General features: G+C 39.1%; 1 protein-coding gene across 2 annotated transcripts; it reads left to right on the forward strand.

The window, feature by feature from the left end:
* The first annotated feature begins 1,083 nt into the window (after window positions 1–1,083).
* On the forward strand, window positions 1,084–20,021 carry si:dkey-119f1.1 (Structural maintenance of chromosomes protein 6-like). 2 transcript variants are annotated; one of them, XM_023296913.3, is made up of 27 exons: window positions 1,084–1,223; window positions 1,579–1,757; window positions 1,941–2,076; window positions 3,985–4,090; window positions 4,583–4,719; window positions 4,927–4,988; window positions 5,109–5,189; window positions 5,479–5,580; window positions 6,370–6,489; window positions 6,606–6,704; window positions 6,924–7,070; window positions 7,837–7,925; window positions 8,029–8,193; window positions 9,142–9,320; window positions 9,628–9,829; window positions 10,269–10,383; window positions 11,193–11,353; window positions 12,023–12,158; window positions 12,386–12,466; window positions 12,608–12,778; window positions 13,539–13,676; window positions 14,614–14,759; window positions 16,723–16,848; window positions 17,049–17,154; window positions 18,718–18,870; window positions 19,020–19,117; window positions 19,516–20,021. In XM_023296913.3, the coding sequence occupies exons 2-27, from the start codon at window positions 1,617–1,619 to the stop codon at window positions 19,610–19,612; spliced, it is 3,294 nt and encodes a 1,097-aa protein (XP_023152681.2). In that variant the 5' UTR covers window positions 1,084–1,223; window positions 1,579–1,616; the 3' UTR covers window positions 19,613–20,021. The 2 variants fall into 2 exon arrangements, with proteins under 2 accessions (XP_023152681.2, XP_054872030.1); XM_055016055.1 differs by having other exon boundaries at window positions 1,579–1,739.
* The last annotated feature ends 145 nt before the right edge of the window (window positions 20,022–20,166 follow it).

The raw sequence follows: 20,166 nt of genomic DNA on the forward strand, positions 1-20,166 counted from the left end.
TGGACTCAAGTCATTTGAGAAATACAACGTTAGCAGCATTTCTGTTTGAAAATAAGTATACATTTCTGCAGGTTACCCTCACAAAGAAAAAAAATAAGACTTATCATTATTTTTCCCCATTGTTGCTTATTAGAAGTTTAGTTTTGCATTTTATTTAGATTTGTCATATTTAATGAGAAATAATTCTGACTCAGCAATTAATCAGTTTTAGTGCAAAGAGCAGCAGCTTGTAGTGTAGTAACACATACACTATCGTTCAAAAGTTTGGGGTCACCCAGACAATTTCATGTTTTCCATGAAAACTCACACTTTTATCCATGTGCTAACATAACTGCACAAGGGTTTTCTAATCATCAGTTAGCCTTTCAACACCATTAGCTAACACAATGTAGCATTAGAACACAGGGGTGATGGTTGCTGGAAATGTTCCTCTGTACCCCTATGGAGATATTCCATTAAAAATCAGCTGTTTCCAGCCAAAATAGTCATTTACCACATTAACAATGTCTACACTGGATTTGATATTTATTCAATGTTATCTTCATTGAAAAAACTGCTTTTCTTTCAAAAATAAGGACATTTCTAAGTGACCCCAAACTTTTGAACAGTGAATAACAATGATTAGCACTATAACTGCTCTTAGGCATCAGTCTAAAGTATAGCCAGATTTGCCAGTTGTTAAACTAATTTTTACAATAAACTGCTCTGCCAGTGAAAAGCTTGGACACACCTTCTCATTCAGTGGTTTATCATTTTGTACGTTGTTGATTAATACTGAAGGCGTCAAAACTATAAAAGAATACATATTGAATTATGTTGTAAACAGAAAAAGGGTTAATCTTCAGTAATAATCTACAATGTAGAAAATAATGCAAATAAATAAAAATCATTGAATGAGAAACTTTAGACTGGTAGTGTATATTTAAAGAAATTCATGCTATAGAAAGTAAACGACCCGTTTTGGCTGTGATTTTATTTCAGGTAGCTCTCATATACTGAACAAAAAGAAGAAAAAAGTTTTTTTTTTAGGCTGTTAAGGTTCACGTTGTGATGTTTATGCTTCCTACAGCTGTTTGCCAAAGGCTGCCAAGAAAAAAAATGTTTACAAAAAATCTCGTTAATTCACGCGAGATTTCTCTGGGACTAGTGAGCGCGAATTCGACAACCGGTCTGGTGGTCCTTCCCGTCAGTTGTATGTGTTGTCTGCGGCTCCTGCGAGCGAGGTAAGCAAAGCAGACCACAAGTTATCATCCCTGTCCCTTCTGTTTCTAGTAAAGACGCAAAACCAACAAGGACAAAGCTGCTGTCTAGTTAGGTAGTCGTTGACTTTATGTTTAGCTCGTAGCCTTCGTTAGCCAACCAAGCTAATACTGTAACGGCTAACATTATGTAAAGTTAACTAACGTCCGGGTGTCGTTGATGTCGTCCTTTAGCCTTTTTCCACTTTTAAAGTACTCATCACGTTAACGTTTGCGAAAATGACACAGCGAACTTGCTAGCATTTCGATGGGCTGTGGCTGTTCAAAGTTCAACTTCAGAATTTGACTCTTTGTTTGCGACTCTGGTGCTTTCTTTCAGTTTCGTTTCTCCGCTCAGAGTAAGACCTGGTGGTCGAGATGTCTAAAAGGAGAAGCAGCTCTGCCAATGAACACCCCAGCAAACGAAGCAGACCCGAGCAGGAGGAGGTGGAGGAGGATGGAGAGGATGATGAAAATGTTGCTGACAACGACCAGGAAGACGTCAGTCTGACTAGACAGGTCTGTGCTGTCACTGTCACGCTATAAATCGTTGTAGTGTTTGTCTCTGCAAGATGCATGACATCTGTTTTTTCCTCTTACATCTCTGAGAATAAGAACGATGAGAAGCTTCTGTGGTGGATACTTGTTCCAAGTCAAATGCATAATGTGTTGCAGTGAGTGACATAAATCACCTGTGTTTAGTTACAGTGCACCAGCGATGTGGTGAGCGATGCAGGGATTGTGGAAAGCATCACACTGAAGAACTTCATGTGCCACTCGCTCCTTGGCCCATTTGCTTTCGGTTCCAATGTCAACTTTGTTGTCGGCAACAATGGAAGTAAGTGCAACCGCTTAAATCGTAGCAAAACACTTAATATCTCCCTGTGCCACTGTGGGAACTGATGCAGTACATTTGTGATAACCAAGCATTCTAATGTTCTCAGTGGCCTTTGTTTCAGACTAGATTTCAGACTGCATTTTTTACTTATTATTCTAGGACTGTTACCATATTTAACACAACTGGAACATTATCTTTTGACATTTTCTCCAGAAGTTCTACGTCTTGTTATTCCATGATCATACACTACTGTTCGAAAGTTTGGGGTCACTTAGAAATGTCCTATACAAAAGTATTTTTTTTCAATGAAGATAGCATGAAATTAATCAGAAATCCAGTATAGTCTGGTAAATGACTATTCTAGCTGGAAACAACTGATTTTTAACCCTTAGATGCACGAGTGATTGGACCCTACATTCTTCCATAAGTGGGTCAAAAACAACCCATATAAGAATGTCTTTTTATGCTATTTTTGTTTTTTTGGTTAAGAATAATCATTCAGTCATTTGTCATTTGTTTTTTTTTTATTATATTTTTATCCACACAAGAATGATTTCATGTTTTGAAATATGTTTCTTTTTTACTGTATAACAGATTTGGAACATTTTGAGCATTGAAAAAGAAGAATATTACACACAGCAGCAATAGAAGAATGTCAACATCCATTTTGTTGACATTTTTCCCTCTTTTCCTCTAACTGTTGCTGCTCTCCGTCCCTCCAAGTTTGTGCATCACCTCTTGTATGATATTATCAGTGATACAGAGCTTAGGGTAGTAGTACAAATATTACAATTTCTTTTAAAGCATAAAAGGTAACCTAAAAAATTAAATGGAATGATATCAAAAGCAGTTTTTTTGAGGAATAGCTGGAAAATGAAATGATAAAAACTTTTCATTACAAAGACATTACAAGAAAACGACCTCACCAGGTCATTTTTACCCACTTATGCATCTAAGTGTTAATGGAATATCTCCATAGAGGTACAGAGGAACATTTCCAGCAACCATCACTCCTGTGTTCTAATGCTACATTGTGCTAGCTAATGGTGTTGAAAGGCTCATTGATGATTAGAAAACCCTTGTGCAGTTATGTTAGCACATGAATAAAAGTGTAAGTTTTCATGGAAAACATGAAATTGTCTGAGTGACCCCAAACTTTTGAACAGTAGTGTATATTAGTTCGCTTGTTTGAATATAAATAAATCAGCCTTATATCATTGGCATCATAAACTCTTTGTTATCAGACACTAAAAGAAAATGTTTTCTACTTTTTTTTTGGTCAGTTTTAATGGAAACAGTAGTGCAATTCTAAAATAACATTTTAAATGTAGCCCGATCTCTACTAATTGTCTTTACAAATGACATACAGGCTACGTTAAACAGTAAGAGCTTAATAAGTTTAATCATTTACTTAGTTTTTAATTTATGGTATACATATAGAAGCTGGTGTGTTATCTACTACGAAGCATGAACTGAATAAGTGCTTCTCTAGGAGCATAACTTTAAAGTTTAAAGAAATATGAAGTAGTAGTTTGATTTTGGTCTTCACACAGATCCATAACAAATAACTAGTTATTTTTCCCTGACTTTGTGCTGGTTCTTCGTAGTGTATGTTTAGGATGTGCTTCTCCATTATTACTATCATTAATACGAGCATCTCGGTGTCTTTATGTCAATATTCAATTGATTTGATCAGTACATTTAAGTTGTGTAAATGCATTTATTGGCCTTATTACATTTATGGAATGTTTTAAGCTTAAGTCATATATTTATGGAAACTTAAGTCAGACTTTTTACTGTAGATTCATTTTCTTGCTGGAATTCTCTCTGTTTTTGTGTATGCCTTGTCTCACGTACACTTGATTAATTATTACAGTGTCTGAAATGCTTTGCTGTGTGCACTGACAGGTGGAAAGAGTGCCGTTCTGACAGCTCTGATAGTTGCCTTGGGGGGGAATGCACAGGCCACAAACAGAGGATCATCCCTCAAGGGTTTTGTGAAGGAAGGAGAAAGGTAAGCATTTCACCGTCATGTCATGTACAGTCAAGCCCGAAATTATTCATACCCCTCGCAAATTTTTGCTTAAAGTTACTTTTAAATGTAAATAAAAGCTGAGAATTTTTTTTTTTTCCACAATGATGCCAAAATTTGCTAGAGGTGTGAATGATTTCGGGCTTGACTGTACATTCTTTTTTGTCTGACTGTATTTCAGACTGGTTGCAGTTGCTTTTAAACACAGTCATTCTCATGGACAGATAGAAATCATAAATTTTGTGGCCTTGACCTGTCAGTTTAGGCAGAAATTCTTTGGCTTTTCCAGTCCCCAGCTGGCTACTTAAAACTGATGGTTTCTTTGTTTACTAGCACTACAAATTGAGATGTCTGTTGTCTTTACATTCTTGAGATAGTAGGGATCTCTGAAATCATATCGTACCTACTAAGAGTAACTTATTTTTTAAACATTCATTTGGTCAGTAGATTTAATATGCATTCCTGTCATTTCAGTTCTGCTGATGTATCGATCACCCTGCGTAACAAAGGAAGAGATGCTTACAAACCTGAAGTCTATGGTCCAGCTATTATGATAGACCTGAGAATAACACGTGAGGGGCTGAGAACCTATAAACTCAGGGGCAAATCAGGTAAAGACCTTGAAGGGTTACAGATTACTTGTTTTCTGTTTTTTATGAGACCTATGTCTCACAGCTTTGTCTAACCATATGCAGTAGATTTTCCCAAAGTAAATTTTTTAGCGTTAAAAACCATAAAAAAGAAACAATCTTCCTGTAGTTGCTACAATATTTCTGCATGGATAAGTATACATAAACATACTTTTTCTCCTCTTATAGGTCAAATTGTCTCAACCAAAAAGGAAGAGCTCATTTCCATCCTGGACAATTTCAATATTCAAGTATGAGATATCATTTCACACGTCTACCCCCCATGTCGGGTGGCACGTAATTCATTGAGATATACTGCCGATTAACCTGTGTTACTGTAATGGTCTTGATTAATCTGTTTTCTTCTAAAGGTCAATAATCCTGTGTCAGTTCTCACTCAGGAGATGAGCAAATATTTCCTGCACTCAAAAGGAGAGGGGGACAAGTATAAGGTTTGTTGAAAGTAATCACATTGTTTAGTCATGCAGCGGCGTCAGCCAGACAATTCACCACATTAAAATATGTTAAATGCTTCTCTCACATTTCCAAAAGCTGCTTGGGGTTTGGAGGATTAATCTGCATGTTATCATAGCTCTTAGCTTGAAGCACCACTCCCACCTTGAGTTAGCACGACTGAAGACAATCAACTGCTTTGAATATGGATTCATCTGTTGTTTTATCCACTTTTATCTCTTGATGTTAGTAAATAGTTTGTGCTTTATTTTTTTTTGTCTTGCTCAGTTTTTTATGAAAGCCACTCAACTGGAACAGATGAGAGAGGACTTTGTGTACATCAAAACCACAAAGCACGTCACAGAGGATAAAGTTGGACAACACAGTGAAGTATGGATTAGTCTCACAGAAATGTTTATATGTAGTCATTGATGTAGAATGATCATATTTAATATATAGTATTTTTCTGAGGGGCTGTGCAGTGACTTGGTGGTTAGCACTGTTGCTTTGCAGCTAGAAGATCCCTGGTTTGCGTCTTGACCTGGACCTGGGATCTTTCTGCATGGAGTTTGCATGTTCTCTCTGTGCATGTGTGGGTTTCTCCGGGTCCTCCGGCTTCCTCCCACAGTCCAAAAACATGCTGAGGTTAATTGGTGATTCTAAATTGTCCGTAGGTGTGAATGTGAATGTGATTGCTTGTCTCTATATGTAACCCTGTGACAGACTGGTGACCTGTCCAGGTGTCCTCTGCCTTCACCCTCAGTCAGCTGGGATTGACTCCAGCCCCCTGCAACCCTAATGAGGATAAAGCAGTGTATAGATGATGGATAGATAGATACAGTCAAGCCCAAAATTATTCAGGCCCCTTGCAAATTTTGACCTAAAGTTACTTTTAAATGTAAATAAAAGCTGAGTAATTTTTTTTCTACAGTGATGCCTCTTGTACATCATCTTGTCTTTTGGGAAACACCTGTGTCTTTTCCAATCAATAACAATCTTGCTGGTCAAAGAAAAGTAACTTTAAGTCATAATTTGCTAGGGGTATGAATAATTTTGGGCCTGACTGTATTTTTTTTAATAGCGTTTTTCACCAGAAATTTATTTGCATAGTTAGCATATTACAGGTGTCTTTTTTACACTTAGTTTTATATGAACACGCATGTTTATGTGACTGTTCAGTGCTTGAAAGACCTGAAGCGGAAGTACCTGGAGAAAGAGGACCGTTATAAGAGCCTGGCGTCGCTCGACGAAATGCACAGCAAAGTGGAGGAGCTGCAGAAGCAGATGGCTTGGGCTTTAGTGAGATAACTTTTTCCCTTTTGGAATTCCCAAATCTCTTCACTCACTAGTTCAGTGCTGTAGTTACTTAAAGGGTTATTCATTTAAGTGTTTATTGTGTGTGTTCAATGCTGCAGGTGGCTGAGGTGGAGAAGGAGTTAGAACCAATGAAGGAGAAGCTGCGGACAGACACACATTCCACAGAAAAATATGATGAGAAGGTGGATGAATGGAAGGTATGGCTCTTCTGTGTTATGAAATTACAGTAAAACATCATTTAACATTATGCATATGCTAATCACAGGGAATGATCATCTCTGAACTTTAATTCTATAGTTACTACTTCTGCTTGGTAGTCCACACTCTAATGTTGTGTTTGTCTGCACGCGACTACCTTGTAACCTCTAGCATTTAAGCCCCTGGCTTCTCTGATCTGTTTTTATGTCATTTTTCAGAATAAGGTGGCGGAAGCTGAAAAGAAGCACAAGCAGATTCAGGAACAGTTGGAAGGGATCACCCAGAAAGTCCAGGAACTCCAGCCTAAATGTGCAGAGCTCAAGACTGAGGCCCAGAGACGTAATACCCTCTTCAAGGCCTCCGAGGTCAGACTTCAGGCAGCTATGAGCACATTTTCAGGCAGATGTCTGTCAGTCAGCGCATATACTTTTGTCTAAGTAGTAAATAATTTTAGGCAGTAACTGCAGTCCAAGGAATTATGGAGAGCTGTAAGCTGCTTTACAAAAGTATGGTGTTCACTGGCATGAGGCTTGGTTTCTAGTCCAGAACAGTATATATAGTCAGGCTGCAAGATACAGCAGAAAAATTTAGTTTTCATATTACTTAGCTACGGGAGATGTTCTCAGAGGCCAACGGGTAGAGGACAGTAAGTAGCACACTCCATCATCAAGGAATTACAGTCTGTTTATGAGCCAGAGAGGAATCACACTTGGAGTTTGTTCCTGCAGCTAAACTTTAAGTTTTCATTATATCTGTTTATTATAACTACTGATTGTTTAATCGCCCAGGCCTTATCTGTAGCAGCAATTATGTTCATATTCTGCAGCAAGTATTTTAAGTATGGTTTATGCGTTAAATACTTGTGGTAAGCCTGAAGGTTTTATCAAGAATTGAAACACATCTCACAGAGCTGTGTTGCTATCACTATGCACACATACTGTAATCTCTCTGATCTGAGTTTTTGCTTTCTATCATCAGGAAATCTGTTGCAGAACATATTTCCTCTTGCATCATGTGGTCTAATGCAATTCAGTGCACAGGTGCTTAAAGTTAGTGTTAACGCTGTAATGACTGTTGTGCAACTCAACAGAATGTTCAGTTGAATTTTCTTCGCTTATATATGCACTCTAGGTCACCGTGCACAGATGCAAAGCTAACCTGAGAGACCTGGAGAAGGACAAAGTTCAGTTGTCCTCTAGGATTAAAGATCTCAAGCTGAGGTACACTCTTGTCTTGTTTCTATGTCGTCTGCATTGCATTAAGGCTGAAAAATGTAATTATTTGTGTGGTCTTTCCTGTGCTTCCACTTTTTCTTCCCTGTAGCATCAGTCAGACAACAGGAGCAGAGAGCCAGGCCAGGGCTGCACGTGTGGAGCAGATCCAGGCTGAGCTGGAAAACCTCACGCATCAGGTCTCCACGCTAGGCCAGCAGATTGACCAGTATCAGCACGCTAGCACCCGTGCCAAAGAAGAGCAAGGAAAGATAAGGTAGGAATGTTGAAGCTCTGCACCCAAGGGAAATCTGTCATGTTTGCATCATAGATAATGGTTGCTTCCAGGGTAGTTTAAAGAGTTTATTACTGCGCCAAGGAATGTGCCGATCGGCGTTGGTCTGTTTGTCTGTCTGTTCACAACATTACTCAAAAATGGATGAATGAAATTTTCAGGGAAGGTCAGAAATGACACAAGGACCAAGTGATTAGACTTTGGCAGTGATGCGGCTTATAGTCTGGATCCACGGATTTCTGTATCATTGCGAGATAGCGTCACTGTAACTATGACAACAAGTGAACACTACATCAGCTGCCTGCTGACGATCACATGAGTGTGATCCTACTACAAATCCACCACTGCAGATTTATCAGGACTTATCCATTGGAAATGATACAAGGAACAACTGATTAAATTGTGGGGGTGTTTCTGAGTCCCATCAGTTCCCGCCGCCCGCTACATATTTAGGTGAAGCGGTATCCGTACATAACGTACACATGTATAACACACGCCTGTACTCAGTGCAAGGTCATTTTATTTGTGGGTGCATCTGTACTAAATGGCCACATTCTAATAAAAAAATGTTGCATTTCTAAAAACAAAATGCTGCACTTCTGACAATGCCATATGAGGGAATTGAACAGCCTGGACAGAGTGCTGCGCTCTCTGAATGCTTTTCTTGTTTTGCTATTCCTCACTGCAAGAATGGTCCAGTGGAAAAAAAAATGAGCTAGAATTATGGACAAGAAGAGAGTATAATTTCCAAATTAGGCAATAGTTCTATGTAAACCCAGCACTTATTCCTGCTTTGTTGTTGTTGCTGATTACAGATTGGTAAATACAACAGAATTCTGCATTTGTCTGTCTGGTCTTCTCAGCAATGGACTCACTAAAACAGTGATAGCCTCTAACATAATGGAAACACCCATCTCCTTGTGTCTTCAGGAGGGAGCATAGTGTGCTGCAGAGATCCATTGACGTCAACAAAAGGAACCTGCAGACTCTGGAGAGCAGTCGCTCCAATCGGCTAAGGCGTTTTGGAGAGCACATGCCTGCTTTGCTCAGTGCCATCCAGGAAGCTCACAGAAAGGGCCAGTTCAAGCAAAGACCCAGAGGACCTCTTGGTAGGACTTGGTACCCAGTTATGCACAGTGAAAAATATTTGTAGTATCCAATCCTTAAATCCCTTTCAGCCATTTGAATTGTAAGATCCTGCAATATTATCTAACACCTCAAGTTACAGTACACTTTGATTTGTGGTATAAGATAAATATGCATTGTGATGTGTTTGTCTTTTCCTCGAAGGCTGAGCAGTGCTACACCTAGGTTGTCATTCTACCATTTGTGCCAAAATCCCAACCATTAAGCACCGTATGTGACAAAAATGCTCCTAGCTTACCTTCTCCTTTCATATTTCTTTCTCTTGAACAGGTTACCTGATTAGCCTGAGGGACCCAGAGCTGGCCTTGGCTGTAGAAGTATGTCTTAAAGGTCTGCTGCAGGCCTTCATTTGTGACAACCATGAAGACGAGAAGGTGCTGCAAGGTCTTATGGCCAAAATGTTCCCAGGAAGTCGCAGGCCATCCATCATTACCAGCCATTTCCTCCGACAGGTCCACGATACAAGAAAGAGGTGAGGCCATCTTTAAAATGTGCAAAATAAATGATTAAATCTTTGTCTCAGTTTTTGTAGCACATTGCCTGGGAAAACATTACTTAAAGAATGATAGTGCTGGGCGGATCAGATTAATGTTACTTACAGTACATTCCAGTAACAAGGTATTTTCACTGTTTATGGACATAAAGGAGCTGTGAGGAAGCAACAAACAGAATGACAATACTGTATGTTTTGTCATGTTTTTGTCAATACTGTTAACATAAAAATGGTTAGAAAAGAGTTATTCTGCAGGAATGCTGAATGCTCTTACTATTATACGTTTTAGCAGTTCAGCCAAATATTGACAAACATGAATTCAAGTCAAGCACAAGTGGAAGTAAAAGAATTGCAAAGATTTATTTTTTTTGTGGAGTGCTGCTTTAACAGTAGTGTTGTGTTTTATCTTCTGTGTCAGGGCTGTGAATCACCCTGACTACCCCTCTGTACTTCAAGCTCTAGAAATTGAGGACCCTGTTGTTACCAACTGCCTGATTGATCAAAGGGGTATAGAGAGTATTCTGCTCATAAAGGTAAAGAGCAATTTTTTCACAAGAAAGTTCTGGTAGCACAAGATACTATACTGTACTGATGTGAACTATCAGCCAAGACGAATTCGACAGGTCTTTTGTATGATGTAATAACGAATATACACTTTATCATGATGAATCACGGTAAACACCAGCTGCGTTAACTCTTTGAATGAACTTTTGCTATCTAATCACATGACTACAAATCAACTGTGTAGCTCTTTAAGTTCCTCCATGAACTCATCTTAGGATACTGTGATTCATACAGCCAGTCCATATCTTAAATTATATACTTGTCAAAACATTTATGGTTCATGGCAGATTTCTGTATTGTCATATACAGTAGACACCACTAGTAAAGATGCTTCTATTTTCCTTCTATTCCACCAATGTTCTGCTAGACACTTAAGGCATAACCATTTTGACAACAAGTGAACTATTTTCACAAATTTAATTGTTGAAGTGTTTGAATGTGTGCTTCAGTTGAAGGGACACAACCCAAGGATGTCTGGCTTTTTGTGCAAAGGACATAGTATAGTCAGTGCCACAAATGCACTTTAATTGAAATGGTGCAGACATGTCATAACTTCTTGTGTTTTTTAAATGTTTCTAAACTCAGTCAACAACAGTCTGATGTGGTCTTTTACCTCACTGTACATTTGACAGTAAAAAAATAAAAAAATGTACTAAACTGCCAAAAGTATGCAAACAAACAAGTGTCCTGTTAATGTATCTTGCCTTCTGAGCACTGTTTTAGTGTTGAGACAGTGTAGTATACTGACATGAAGTTTGTTTTTGTCTCATGTGTGTAGAATCGCGCTGAGGCTCGAAGAGTGATGCAGGGCGCACATCCTCCCGCAAACTGTACCCAGGCCTTCTCTAAGGATGGAGATCAGATTTACAATAACCGTAGCTACACGGCTGAGCAGACCAGAGCCAACTATCTCTCAGGAGATGTTGAGGAGGAGATCAGGTATGTGCCTTTTAGCCTGCTCTGGCGTTCAGGCATATGGGTTCTGTAAAGCGTCTCGAGACAATTTGACTGTAATTGGCGCTATATAAATAAAATTGAAATTGAAATGGTGTCTGACAAACAATGTCCAGCTGACTTCTTTGTGTTGTAATATATGGAAAAATTAATCCCACATGTATTTTTGAACCATGTGATCACAGCAGTATAGAAGCTAGAAATAATTAGCTCTAGGTATTCAGATATACACTGCCGTTTAAAAGTTTGGGGTGACTTAGAATTGTCCTTATTTTTTTAAAGAGAAGCAGTTTTTTTCAATGAAGATAACATTAAATGAATCAGAAATCCAGTGTAGACATTGTTAATGTGGTAAATGACTATTGTAGCTGGAAACAGCTGATTTTTAATGGAATATCTCCATAGAGGTACAGAGGAACATTTCCAGCAACCATCACTCCTGTGTTCTAATGCTACATTGTGTTAGCTAATGGTGTTGAAAGGCTCATTGATGATTAGAAAACCCTTGTGCTATTATGTTAGCACATGGATAAAAGTGTGAGTTTTCATGGAAAACATGGAATTATCTGGGTGACCCCAAACTTTTGAATGGTAGTGTATATGAATATGGTCTTAATGATTTTCCGCTCTCCTGTTTCCTCTCTTTCCTCTCAGACACATACAGAGGGAGATGGAGAACCAGGAGGCTCAGGCAAATCGCTTCCAACAACACACAAAGAGATTAGATGAAGACATCAAACAGAATGACGGGCTGCTGAGAAGAACCCACATGGAACAAAAGTCTACTAAGGTAACACTTTTGCCCATTTAAAATCAGTATTCACTTCTGTCAGATGAGGGTTTTAATGCTTGTTTGAAAGTTGCTGAATTAAATAAATTGTTAGACCACTTAATCTTTAGTGGGAACAAGAAAAACAATGCAGCTAAATTCAGAATGGATTCCTAAATCAAATTTCTCAAGGCTTTCTTCTCTGATACGGAATCAGTTTGTTTATGATGTTTGTCTGTTTACTCTAGGATAAGGCCATGAAGTTAGAGCTGGAGCTGACAGACCTACAGAATGTGGAAGAGCCTCAGTCAGAGGACCTCAGGCCCCTGGTTTGTACAAAACATCCACGTGTTCTCCCCTGTGCATGAATAGATACACTATACCTGACTTGTATTCATCCTAGTAGATATATGCAGAACACAGCAAGCACACACACTCCTCATGATAAATGTGTCCCGAATTCACCACAGGAGGAGGATCTTCAGGAGATTGTTACTAAGATCGCATCCAAGCGTGCTGAGTGCGATGAGGCCCGGACCCAGATGGCCGAGCTCAAGGCCTCGTATGAGAAGGCAGAGCAGGAGTACAAGCAGCACAAAGAGCACATCAACACCATTGCTGAGGAGGCTGATTCAGTCAAGGTAGTTCTGTAAGACAGACTCAGCATGTGAGGGGCTGGATAGTAAGTGACATCCTAGGTTTGTCTTCCGGGGTTTGAATTTAAGTATACAGCATGTATGTAGTAAGTATAGCATACATATTGTAGGGGGCAATGGGCTATCAAGAATGCAAAATGGAGTTCAATTCAAAAATGTACGCTACCATTCAAAAGTTTGGGGTGCTAACGTAATTGCACAAGGGTTTTCTAATCATCAATGAGCCTTTCAACACCATTAGCTAACACAATGTAGCATTAGAACACAGGAGTGATGGTTGCTGGAAATGTTCCTCTGTACCTCTATGGAGATATTCCATTAAAAATCATTCCAGCTAGAATAGTCATTTACCACATTAACAATATGTAGACTGGATTTGTGATTCTTTTAATGTTAACTTCATTGACAAAAAAACTGCTTTTCTTTCAAAAATAAGGACATTTCTAAGTGACCCCAAACTTTTCAATTGTAGTGTATGCATTTATTTTTCCTTTGAAGTCAGGACACACTGTAGTTTTACATTTAGAATAAAGCAGAACTGTTTGGGCTGAGTCGCTATATGTTTCACTGGATGCCGTTTTTCCAGAGCACAAAATGAGGTCACATTTTAGCCTCAGTTGAGGATTAACAGCTGTACAGAAGTACAGAGCAGTCTGAGTTGCTCACAGCAGCCACCATTCCCTCACTACGATGTAAAGTTCATGTGGTTACTTGCTGTGTCCTTGTTCACTTTGGCCCACTTTAGGAGGATCTGAGTAAAACTGACCAGGAGGTTATGAAGTGCAAACATCACAAGAAGCACTATGACGAGAAACGCAGTTCTCATCTCACCAACATCAAGACTCTTGAAGCCAACATGAAAAGCAAAGAGCAGGAACTTGAGGTATGCAATGTTGTATTCTAAGGGGGTGACATTATAGAAACATCTACGCAGATGTTCGTTACAGAAGTAAAAAGTACACAATCAAGAGCACATCAGTGAAGTTAACACTTAAATATAGACATTAAAAATTCAAACAAAACCAATTGCATTTAATAGCTAGAAAAGCACTTAGAGAGCGCAGTACTCCGCCAAGGCTGTCCATTCCCTCATATAGCATTGTCAGAAATGCAACATTTGTTTATTAGTTATTGATAATCAGAAATCACTGCAACATAGAGTGTGTCCATTTAATATAGATGTACCCACAAGCACAATGACCTTGCACTGAGCACAGGCGTGTGTTATGCATGTGTACGTTATGTACAGATACCGAATCACGTGATCTAAATATGTAGTGGGCGGCGAGAATTGATGGGACTCAGAAACACCCCCACAGTTTAATCAACTGTTCCTTGTATCATTTCCGATGGATAAGTCCTGATAAGTCTGCAGTGGTGGATTTGTAGTAGGATCACAATCATGTGATCATCAGCAGGCAGCTGACGTAGTTTTCACTTGTTGTCATAGTTACAGTGATGTGGTGCCGCTATCTCACAATGATACAGAAATCTTTAACAAATCCATGGATCCAGACTATAAGCTGCATCACTGCCAAAATCTAATCACTTGGTCCTTGTGACATTTCTGACCTTCTCTGAAAATTTCATCCAGATCATTTTTTTTGAGTAATGTTGCTGACAGACAGACAGATGGACGGACAAACTAACGCCGATCGTCTCATAACTCCACCACGTTCCTTGGCGGAGTAATTTCACGCTGAGCTGACATTTGAGGAGTAGAATAACTATCAGTTTATGGATAGTGGAGACGATGTATTCTTACATTTTACTTGCATTTTGTATCATAAGTTAATATTTTGTTTCTCTCTGTGGTTCAGACGTCAGTGGCTAAAGCAACAGAGATCTGTCCAGAACGCATGACGGTTCGTCGGACAGCCAGAAGTCTGGACAGTGAGCTCAACCGTCTGAAGGCTAAGATCAATACCCAACAGGAACAGCAGGGGGACCGTGAGGAGGTTGTGAGGTATGTGACTGAAACTCTTGCATCTGATGTCGGTGTAATAATAAGATAAAATAGAGCTTTATTAATCCTTTAGGTGGAAAAATCTTAATTACCTAGATATTGCTCAAAAATGGGAATGGGTGTCATTAAGATTCTAACAGCACTACTACTTTAATCGATACTGCTTATTGATCCAATGCGGTACTTTTTGATTGCTTTTGTTTCTTTGTGTCGCTATCAAGGGGAAAAATACTTAACAAATTAAGAACTGAATAAAGATTGCTTGATTTTCTAATAAATTCCAATTTATGTAGACACTACTGTTGTGTTGATGGGATCATCAGTGCACTGTGGACAGGTCACAGGTTTTAATAAGAAAATAAAATACGCAATTTGCTTCAATGAACTGTTCAGCGTTATATTAGAATTAAAGCTCCACTTTGAACATATATTAGCTCAAAGAATAAAAACATGTTTCACTTTTGAGTATAAAGTGAATGCAGAACTTTGACAGTATTTTTACTGTGTGATTTTAATAGTTTTAGAGAAGTAAATGGCTTAAGTACTACTTCTGCCACTAACACCAAGATTCAGTCAGAAAAACTGAAAATAGAATACAACCCAAATCACTAAATCCTGCTGCTCTGTGCTCTGAAAGTGAAACTGGAATCCTGAACGACTGTTCAGATTATGAACATAGTCACAGTTAGATAAGCAGCTGGCGAATTATTAACTTCTATTCATTTGCTGTGTTCGTATTGTTTAAATAACTCCGTGTTCAGGCTGTTAACAGACATAATGTACATGATTAATGAGGGATGAAAAACAAACAGCAGTCCATATTTCTCTGTCTGGATGTCATGAACTTTTACTGGATGTTCCGACAGATTGTGGATGTTTCTGCCTTTGACATGCAAACAGTTTGTTATTTTGGGGTCAGCAAACATTTTCTGTAATCATGCTTTTAAGTGTTCTTTACCTGTGTGTTGCTGCATGGAGCTGCTCTGGCCCTCAGACACCAAGTGAGCCTGTAGCTTCGACAGACAGAACATCATCTATCCGTCCATCATCTATACACCGCTTAATCCTCATTAGGGCCGCAGAGGGGCTGGAGTCTATCCCAGCGGACTTAGGGTGAAGGCAGGAGACACCTGGACAGGTCACCAGTCTGTCACAGGGATACACATAGAGACAAACAATCACACTCACATTCACACCTACAGACAATTTAGAATCACCAGTTAACCTCAGCATGTTTTTGGACTGTGGGAAGAAGCCGGATAATCCAGAGAAACCCACACATGCACAGGGAGATCATATAGAACTCTATGCAGAAAGATCCCAGGCCTAAGCTGGTACACGAACCAGAGATCTTCTAGCTGCACGGTGACAGTGGTAACCACTGAGCCACTGTGCAGCCCCAGACAGAACATGTTTTGGATTTGGAAAGCAAAAGTGCATCAATGACACACATCAGACACGTCTTACAGCGATGAGATAGAATGTGCAACACAGCGCTCTTCGTATTTTCTAAAGTACCGTGAGCACAACCGTTAATGTTGGATCTTAGAGATTTTATGGTATTTAAAGATTTCTCCCAGGGCACCCCTGCAGCTCAACATGTTGAGTGGGCGACCCATAAACAAGGGCTATAGTCCCGACTCAGCGGTCATGGACTCGAACCCATCATCATGTGCTGCATGTCTTTCCCCTACTCTTCTCCCCACATCTCCTGTCTCGCTCTACTGTGCACTATAATAAATACAAAAAGGCCAAAAAAAACAGTAAGTTGAAAAATTTCGCCCCAGTGCTGGTTTGATTAAAAGAATTGTGTGACAGATTTTTCACGGTTGCCGCTATGAAGCCGTGCCATGTGTGTGTGTTTTTTTTTTTTTAATTGAACTTGACAAACTGCATTGTTGCCACCACACCAAAGATCAGTTTATTCTCTTATCTTCGTTGCTTGTGTCTTCCTCACATCCAGGCAGTACCATGAAGCTCTGGAGAACTACAAGAACATGGCACAGCAAATGAAGAACCTCAACAGCTTCATCAAAAGCCTGGACAGTGTTATGAACCACAGACTCCAGGTTTACGCTGAGCTCAGGAGGCAAGTAGTGAACTTGCAGCTCACTGCATTTGTTAAGCAGCGATGCACCTACTGTGCAGAAGCTTGATTGTTGTGCTGCCAATGAAAGTGTGACAGAAAACTCTCATGTAAAGTGATTTTTATTTCTTTCCCTGGAACCCTACTACTAGAAGTACTGGATTCTGACTGACGCCTGTTCTGTGTCTCTCTTGATGTCTTAGGTTCCTCTCGGCCCGCTGTAAATACTACTTTGATAGCATGCTGGCCCAGAGAGGCTACAGTGGAAGTATGACCTTCGACCACAAGAATGAGACCCTTTCCATCTCTGTAAGAACATTTTATTCATCAGTCAGTGAGCACAGTTTTAAGTTTTATATTCAGAAATGTAAAAACTTAAACCATAATTAAGTCTCAGAAAGGCATTTTGCTTGGCAGGATTTTCTCCTCTGAATACCAAGCAGTTTCTGGGTATTTTTTGCTCCTGTCACATATTTACGCACTGTAGGCTCATTTTTGCACCACAATATAAAGTCATGCACCTTTGTGAAAACAGCGCCACCATGGATAGAAGTGGAGAGAACTCAAAAATCTATAAAGTATAACTAACTTAAAATGCAATAAATGATTTAACAAGAAAACACAAATTGCTTTGATAATTCATTTTACAGAAAAAACAAAAAGAAAACTCTAATCTACATGTATAACATTTTTCCAAGTGCCCACATGTGTTGCCACTCTGGAAAAAATAACTACATACTATAAATATTTCACTAATTACATTTTTAGTTTGTTCCCCAAAGTGCAGATTTTTTTAGTTTTTTTTACATCATCTGGTTACTGTGAATGACACATGGAGAGCAAAGTGGCTTTGATGAAATATCCTGATTTTGATTTTAGATTTCGTTGTTTTTTTTCTGATGAAACTAGGGCTGCAGCTATCGATTATTTTAGTAATCAAGTATTCTATCGATTATTCTGGGGATTAATCGAGTGATCGGATTCCACGCTTGCCGTTACAGCGTCAAAAGAGGAAGTGAGCACTGTGCAACAGAAATAACCGTCCTGGTGGAACACTGGTGGACATCTGTGGTGTATAGTACATATATAGTATAGTACAGGAGTATTATACATATACAGTATAGCACAGGAGTATTATACATATAGTATAGTACAGGTGTATAGTGCATATATATAGTACAGTACAGGGTATTGTACATATATAGTATAGTACAGGTGTATCCAACTAAAACTCAAAGCTGTGTGAACCCCACATGTATTTAATTAGTGATGCAGAAATCCCATAAATCTTTTTTTATGTTTGGTCCATTTAAACTGCCGCCACTGCAGCTGATACAACACAAATAAGAAAACTGATCAGTTCATTAGTATTTATTACAGAGAATATTCAATCAGTGACATTGATTTGGCGACAAATTAAAGTGATTTCCCTCATTATGAGACAGTCCAGGTCCATATAGAATGAAGTCTGGGTCCAATTAGTGACCTGGGGTCTAGTATGTAGTTAATTAAACAAAGCCTCGATTCAAAGAATTTTGCCTCGAGCTATTTTAGTAATCAAATTACTCGAATAACTCGAGGAATCGTTTCTGCCCTAGACGAAACCAAACCAGAAGTCACACATGATTAGTTTGAGAGCCGCTGCGAATGTGAAAATGCAGTGATTCTTGTTTTTTTTTTCCATTTTCTTTCTATGATAAATGGTGACAAAAAAAGACATGCTTTAATATATGCCAGTGGGTTTTGGAGTTCAAAGGGTTAATATTTCCTGATGAAAATAACAAATCATCAAAAATTCCTGTAACCCACAGAGTATTTTAACTCACACGTAGCATAGATTTCTTACATATTTTCTTGTCCTGTCCTGTTCAGGTGCAGCCAGGCCAAGGAAACAAGGCTGACTTGAGCGACATGCGCTGCCTGTCTGGAGGCGAGCGCTCGTTCTCCACTGTTTGTTTTGTTCTCTCCCTCTGGGCTATCACCGAGGCACCGTTCCGCTGTCTTGACGAGTTTGATGTTTACATGGTAAGAAGAAACAGTTTTATCGACATTTTAAGTCTGTTTGGATATGGGCGCACTAAATTGCAAACTGAGATAGTCATCAACAACAGGTAGACATTAGGTCTGGCCTTTGTTTAAAGATAACAATGTCTTGGGGTGTTTTGTTCTACTAGGACATGGTGAACAGGAGGATATCCATGGACATGATGCTAAAGGTGGCTGCTGGTCAGCGCTACAGACAGTTCATTTTCCTCACCCCACAGAGCATGAGGTAACATCTGCATCTGGAGTGATGGTTGCTGGAAATGTTCCTCTGTACCTCTATGGAGATATTCCATTAAAAATCAGCTGTTTCCAGCTAGAATAGTCATTTACCACATTAACAATGTCTAGACTGGATTTATCATTCATTTGATGTCATCTTCATTGAAAAAAAAACTGCTTTTCTTTCAAAAATAAGGACATTTCTAAGTGACCCCAAACTTTTGAACAGTCGTGTATTTGTATATCAAAAAAGTTTGACCACCCAGATGTGATTTATTGACTTGGTAAATGAGCTATGATGGATTAAGCAAGTCAGAAGTGAAGCTTGTACGACTTCAGTGTGCTTCTAAATAGCCTCAGAGTCACGTCCATGTTGTCACCTTTGTTGATTTTTTCTCTCCCCAGCTCACTTCCACAGAGCAAAATCATCCGCATCCTCCGTCTCAAAGATCCAGACCGCGGCCAAAACAACTCACAGCGAAGTCAAGAACAGGATCAGTAATATTTCCAAGCTCAGTTAAACATCAAACGAGGTATGAAGACCACACTGTGACTGCACAACACTGTGGAAGAAGTCTCGTCACACGCTGGTTTCAGGTGGGCTTCAGTTCTGAGGGTAGTCCTCGGCTTCGCCAGTTAACTTTATACTATAAAATAAATCTAGTATGTAAATAAGTCAGTTGTTCTGCTTAGGAGGCAGTATGTTAAATGTTTTTGTACTGTAACGTTGATCTGGTTGACTAATAAAATGTTGTAAATACTGTTACATTAAGGTTTATTCTGCAGGGAACTAATGTCTTTTTCTGTCCATTGCCAAAATACTTGTTAAATGACTTGAAAATTGGTGCATTTAAGGAGTAATGAATGTCACGTTTAGGAGGACGTTACTCATTAAACCAAACACAACAGGAGTACAGTTTTATGATGTCATTTATGAGACTAGTGGACACGTTTGAACCTCACTTCAAGGTGAAGAAAAAAACTTCACCTCGTCTGACCTCCAACATTTTGACCTCTGAAATGCTTTGGATATCCGAGGTGCTGCTGATGTTGGCA

Source organism: Amphiprion ocellaris, chromosome 12 (assembly GCF_022539595.1).
Source record: "Amphiprion ocellaris isolate individual 3 ecotype Okinawa chromosome 12, ASM2253959v1, whole genome shotgun sequence".
In the NCBI taxonomy this organism is placed as follows: domain Eukaryota; kingdom Metazoa; phylum Chordata; class Actinopteri; family Pomacentridae; genus Amphiprion; species Amphiprion ocellaris.

What these genes read in the sequence shown, in the direction of transcription:
- si:dkey-119f1.1 (XM_023296913.3), top strand. Translation starts at nt 1,617, where the DNA reads ATGTCTAAAAGGAGAAGCAGCTCTGCCAATGAACACCCCAGCAAACGA. An exon ending in TGTTGTCGGCAACAATGGAA is followed by an intron (nt 2,077 to 3,984) that starts GTAAGTGCAACC and finishes GTGCACTGACAG; the next exon opens with GTGGAAAGAGTGCCGTTCTG. An exon ending in ACGAGTTTGATGTTTACATG is followed by an intron (nt 18,871 to 19,019) that starts GTAAGAAGAAAC and finishes TTGTTCTACTAG; the next exon opens with GACATGGTGAACAGGAGGAT.